Source organism: Patagioenas fasciata, chromosome 15, assembly GCF_037038585.1.
Source record: "Patagioenas fasciata isolate bPatFas1 chromosome 15, bPatFas1.hap1, whole genome shotgun sequence".
Taxonomy (NCBI): domain Eukaryota; kingdom Metazoa; phylum Chordata; class Aves; order Columbiformes; family Columbidae; genus Patagioenas; species Patagioenas fasciata.
The window spans coordinates 9,161,440-9,167,490 of record NC_092534.1 but is presented as its reverse complement, the minus strand read 5'-3'; the positions used below and the strand labels follow the sequence as shown (position 1 = coordinate 9,167,490).

The 6,051-nt window shown below is 58.3% G+C and overlaps 1 protein-coding gene across 1 annotated transcript; it reads right to left on the bottom strand.

Moving 5' to 3' along the window:
• Window positions 1–1,392: 1,392 nt before the first annotated feature.
• LOC136108739 (noggin-2-like) lies at window positions 1,393–4,112 on the bottom strand. The gene has a single exon (XM_065850845.2). The coding sequence runs from the start codon at window positions 3,059–3,061 to the stop codon at window positions 2,423–2,425; it is 639 nt and encodes a 212-aa protein (XP_065706917.1). The 5' UTR covers window positions 3,062–4,112; the 3' UTR covers window positions 1,393–2,422.
• Between the last annotated feature and the right edge of the window lie 1,939 nt (window positions 4,113–6,051).

Below are 6,051 nucleotides of genomic sequence, written 5' to 3'. Positions count from 1 at the left end.
CATTGCCTTCGCCGAGATCTCTTTTCCACCCTGCCCTCCACATCCCCCCATTCCCCAGTCCCTCACTGATGAACGCACGGAAAGGCCGACCTGCCTCCTTGTGTGGGGCTGAGCGGATGGTCGCAGGGCTCTGCAGGGACATTGGCTGCTGGATGTCACTGTCCTTCTCACCTCGTCCCCACCATGCTTGTTAGAAAAGCCCTCTCTGTTTTGGCCTCTCTCCATGTGCGACCTTGGGGCTCTGCAGCGATGCTCCAGGGAGGCCTGCTGGACCGCTGAGGGATGCAAGCCAGACCCCTCGGATGGTCCTGGTGCATTCCCACAGGCCTGATGCCATGCCACTGTCCTCGGCGTGGAGGGGAGCAGGGTCTCCCTGCTGCTCTGCAGACAGCTTGGTGGAGCACAGCTCCTTGCTGGCAAAGACCTTCAGCAACAGTTTGTTCCTCAGGGATGCCAGGCGCCTCTCAGACACCCGAGGGAATGGCCAGACCTTCCCCTCCAGCACCAGCAGCCCACGCAGAGCATGCAGGGGGAAGGCCTGGCAGCCCATCAGGGCCCCACTCCAAGCTCTATGACAGACAGACAGACAACTCTCCATCGGGAGCGGGCTGCACTGCCAGTGCCTCCGCTCACCAGTGCCGGGCTCCTCCCCAGCCGGCCAGCTGCCGGCAGCCCGTGTGTGCGGAGCCGTCCTGTCTCTCCCATGCCCTGGCTCTGTGAGCTCTGTCAGGAGAACGGGTCGTCCCACCAGCCCCAGCACATGAGGGCAGAAGGCTGAGGGCAGGCAGCCCCATTGCAGGCTCAGCAGTTCCTCCTGACCCCAGCACACACCTGGCTGTGCTGCAGGGGACAGATGCCAGCCCCAGGCTTCACCGTGGCAGCAGGGCTGGGCACAGGACTTGTCTCCATCCTTTCCTCCTGTGCTAGTGGCAGCAGACGAGAAGAAAACATTTGTTCTGACACACGGGGCTGCTGAGCTGTGACAGGCGCTTTGATGGCTGGTGTGGTAACCTCGACCGCTTCCTCCGCCAGCAAGAGAGCCAAATCCAAGAGCCACAGAGCGTGTGGGAGCCCGGGATGGGCAACATCAAGCAGGAATCTCCCAAGGACTCCAGATGACACCTCCTGTCCAGGACATGCAGCTCTTTTATGTGTTATGAGCTACTTCTCTCCTCCCCCCCCCTTTTTTTTTTTCTCCCCAACAGGTTATATACACAAAGAAAACCCAGAGCAGGATCCTGGAGAGGCGTAAATTGGTCGAGCTCTACCAGCCTTCAGGGTCTCTCACAATTTACACAGGCATGGCCCAGCCAAAGCCCTTACTCATCACCTGCTCTGAGCAACAATTTGAGTCTCCGCTGGTCTCCCAGGGAGCTGGGGTGCAGCATGGGGTTTTTTCTTCAAAGATAGAGTTTATTGCTAAAAATGTTTTGATCAGTGATAGCTCATATTTACATTGATATGTTTTTAAAGGAATATTCAAGTAAACATTTCCAATAGTTTCTGGCATAATCTCTAGCTTTTTTTCCTATACACAAACATTAAAAATAAATAAACTGTACACAGAAAATTTCCTTTAACATCTCTACATGACTATATGTATTCCCACACAACAAAATGATTCCACTCTGTCATAGATTTGTACTTTTCTTTAAAATTTCCTCCTTAATTAATTGTTATACACTTAAAAAAAAAATCCTAGAGAGCTTGGCAAATTAGTTCAAACATCAGTGACAAGGTCTGAAGAAGACAAAAAAAATAATACAGCACAGAGAAATAACTGTCTTCGGGGATGCTGCCGTTCTTTCTTTGCCCTTTTTTTACCCCCTCCCCCCTTTTCCTTTTGTTAAAATCATCTTTACAGGAAATTTCTGCCCTTCCCTTCAGCAGGGAAGTGCTCAGGTTCTGTGAGGATGGGTTTAAAATGTGGTCCTATGTCTTTAAAATAATAATAATAATAATTATAATAATTATAATAATAAAAAACAGCTGCGATTTCGCCCCTTTCCTTTAAAATCTCTCTATTTACACGGCTGGTAATTTCTTCTTTTTTTTTTTTTTTTTTGTTTTTTCTTTTTTAGTTTTTTATTTTCCTTTTGTTAGAAGGCTATATATGTATAAAAATAGACATCTGATTGTAGTGCTTTACTGTGCCTTTGGCCTGCCCTGCAGTTCCTGGGTTTGCTTTTCCCCTTTCAAATAAAATAACATTAAAATAAGTCCAAAAAAAAAAAACCAACAACAACAACAACAAAAACCCCAAAAAACAAAAAACAAAACAACCCCCCCCTTCAACAACGGTTCCTCCTCCTACCACCCCGCGCTGGGAGTGTGGAAAAAGAAAATAAAAAAATCAAAACAACCACCCTCCAAAAAAATCATCCGAACGAAAGAAGGCGGCAGTGCAAGGGGCCGAGGGAGGCTAGCAGGAGCACTTGCACTCGGAGATGAGCGGGTACTGCACGGGGATCCAGGTGCAGTACTTCTGGCTGGACCAGCCCTGGCAGTGCCAGCGCAGGAAGGTCTTGGTGACCGACTTGACGGGCTTGCAGAACATGCCCTCGGGCAGCGAGCAGGACTTCTCGGCGAAGCAGTTGCCCTCCTTGATGTAGCGGGGCCAGAAGCGGACGCCCAGGTCCTTCCAGGTGTAGAGGACGGGGCAGTAGGTGTACGCCCAGAGCCACTGCAGCACCTTCCGCCGCGCCTTCTTGCCCACCTTGAGGCGCGGTCCCTGGGGCGGACCCAGCTCCAGCCGCCGCAGCTCGGCGGGCAGCGCCGCCCGCCCCCGCCCCGCCGCCGCCTCGGCGCCCGAGGCGTTGGCCGGTCCCGGCACGGCCACGGCCATGAAACCGGGGTCGAAATGGCTGCCCAGCTTCTTCCTCAGAGTCCTCTCGTCCAGGTCCTGCTCCTTGGGGTCGTACTCGGGATCCGGGTGCTCCACGATGTCTTTGACGGGCAGGTTGTCGCTGGGCGAGGGTCGCAGCCGCAGGAAGGGCTGCCCGCCCCCCAGTCGCAGCAGCCCCAGGCAGGAACAGAGCAGGAGCGCCCGGATCGCCGTCATGCTCCGGGAGGGCCCCCGCCGGCCCCGGCTCGGCGCTGGCTTCCCCGCGGGGCTGGCGCGGCGGGCTCGGCTCCTAGCGCTGCCCGGCGGCGCCTGCCAGCTCCCGGGGACTCATAAATAGGCAGAGACAAAAGTCCGGCGAGGCCCGTTACTTTAAATAGCTCGGCCGAGGTTGTGTGACAGACGCATCTGAGGCTCGCTCCGCGCCCGCGGCCGCTGGCTCCCCGGGGCTCCCCGCCGGGCCGGCTCCAGCCGCGGCCGAGAGCGCCGGGGGGTCCGTGCCTCCCCCGCGGGCGGCGGCGGGGCAGGGCAGGGCAGGGAGGCGGCCGAGCCTTCCTCCTCCTTCGCCGCTCTCGCTCGCTCCCCCCCAAAATTCACAGCGGACTCGTCTCCATCGCCATGGTGACAGCTGGGCCGAGCCCCACGACAGCTTGTCTAGACGGTGTGACAGGGTTTGGCGTGAGACCGGAGCCCGAGAATAAAACCCTCCTTTATAGCCGGGCGAGGGGGCGGGGAGGAGGGTCACGGCGCCGCGGCCCGCTCGGGCGGCCCCTGCGCGGGCACCGCCGGGGCGCGGGGCTCAGGCGGCGGCGGCGGGCGGCGCCGGCAGCGCCCGCGGCCCGGCCGGGCTCCTCCTCATGGTGAGAGGCTGGGGCGGCCCGCGGGCCCCCGGGGCATCCTCGGCGGAGGGGGGAAATCCCCGGCACCAGCGCGGCGAGGCGGTGCGGCGCGCCCCGGCTCCCGGCGCGGTCCCTGACGGCGCCCGCCGCTCCGCGCGGCTCCTCGGAGGGGGCGGGCAGGGACGGGCTCGGCCGCCGCTCAGCAACCCCGGCGACCCATGCTGCCGCTGCTCCGGGGGCCCGGTCGGTCCCGCTGCGCTCAGCGCATCCAGCCGCTGCTCCGCGCTTCGCCCGCTCCGCGCCCTGCGCTGCCGACTCGGCTCGGTGCAGCCCGGCCTGAAGGAGCTCGGCTCGGTTCAGCGCGTTTCGGTGCAGGTCGGTGCAGTCCGGCTCGGCCGCTCCGTGCAGCCCCCTCCTCCGCGCCCCGCCGCCCGCCCGCCGCGCACTGCCGCGCCGCCGCTCGCCGCCCAAGTTAAATACGCGCCCGGCGCGCGGCCGCCCCGCCCCCGCTGTCACTTTCGCCGCGCGCTGAGTGACAGCCGCGCCCGCGCCGCCGCCGCCGGGTCCTGCCGCCGCCGCCGGGAGCAGCCGCCGCCGCGCAGCGCGTCCACCTGCCGGCCCCGGGGCCAGCGGGGGCCGCCGGGCGCTGACCAGGGCTGGGGCGCGGGAGCTGCAGGGCCCGGCAAGGAGAGACACCAGGGCCGTCACCCCATCAGTGTACAGGGCGCTGGGTTCGCAGCGTTGGCCCCAAAGGCAGAGGAGCCCTTGCGTGCCCTCGGCATCCTCTGGGCCAGACCGGGGTGGTCTGGGCACTGGCAAGACCTCCCGGGTAGCTGGGCCCGAGCTCTGCCTCTGCTTTCCACAACCACTCTGCTGCCCCACTACGTCTGCTTCTCCACAAAAGCCCATGCCATTTAGAAAGCGCTCTTCCAAGCTTCACAGAGAGCTTGGAAGTGTGGGGCAACATGTCCCTATAGCCCCTCCTGGGCAGGACCCCTGGGGCAGCACACCAGAGTATAACTGCCAGATGCACTCCAGCATCAGCATCTCATCACCCCCTGCAAGGGAGGTCACAGCCTTTCAGAAGCATCACTCTCTCTCTCGAAATTGTCCCTGCATCCCTCAGTGCAACATTGTGTGATAGCAAGCCAGGTTAATCCTTGACTATTTCTTCACCTGCTTCTCATCAGTTGTGGGGCTAAATCTCTTGGCAGAGAGTGGGACCCACAACCTTCGAGGCACAGAGGGTGGGAGCCCGGTGTGCATCAACACAGCGAAAACCCAAACTTTTCTCACCTCTTTTACCTCCACATTGCTCGGCACTGAGATCACACTTGAACCGTATCCAGAAATTGGACACACAGCTGGTTCCTCCAGGCTGACATTCCTGCCCATGCCAGTCACTCCCTCCCAACAGCATGAGATAACCAGCTACCCACTGGGGCCAAGGCAGGGCGCGGAGAGAATGAGCCAGATCGTGGGGCCAGTTTCTCACCGCGATGTGTTTATGACCCACCAAGCGAAGCAAAGGGTTGCAACAGGAGGCCAGCCAGGAGCACCCCACCAGGGCACGCCGAACATGTGCAGAGCTGGCTTCACTCGGCAAACTAATGAACGGAGCATTTCCCCCAGGTTTCTGTCTCTTCTTCATTCCGGAAATGCCGAATGTTGGGTTCAGACAGGAAAAGAAAACAAAAGCCCCCAAAATTGAGAATTCAGAGATACAGCCCTGAGTCTGTGTAAAGTCGGAGCATCCCCTGGATTCAGGGGCACAAAGAGATGTGTGCCAGCTCAGGAGCTGGTCACAGTGTGTCCTGGTTATTTACAGTGTACAGGATTAAAGTGCACGGGTTGAACATATCCAGGCTTTCTTCCCTTGTGGTGTATTTCTGCTCCCGTGATGCTGGCTTGGTTTGCTGAACTCTGAGCTTTTCTTCACTCCTTAGGCTCACACACACTTTGCAATTAGAATCATGAAACAATACTGTCCCCCAGTTCTTTTATCATTAGCTTTCAAAACAATTTGCAGAAGAGATGCATATCATTATACCTCCATACTGAGTTTTATCAGTAAAACACTCTTATTTCTGATTTCCTGACCCCAATCTGCATGTGATGCTTGAGCTGTGGTCAGCCTTGATGTGCAGGCAGATGTGGGCTCTGCCTTCGCTTGCTGCTGGGTGGGAAAACGCGGGTCTCTCAGCAGTGTCAGAATTAAAGCAAACACAGTAATGAGAAGCAGCTCAGGGCAGAGACACCCAAGAGTCAGGAACAGGGCAATTACTCAGCGAGATGTACTGCTGTTGGCATCGCTGCCTTAGTAAATCCCGGTGAGGGGATTAACATCTGACTGTAATTGTAATAATAAAA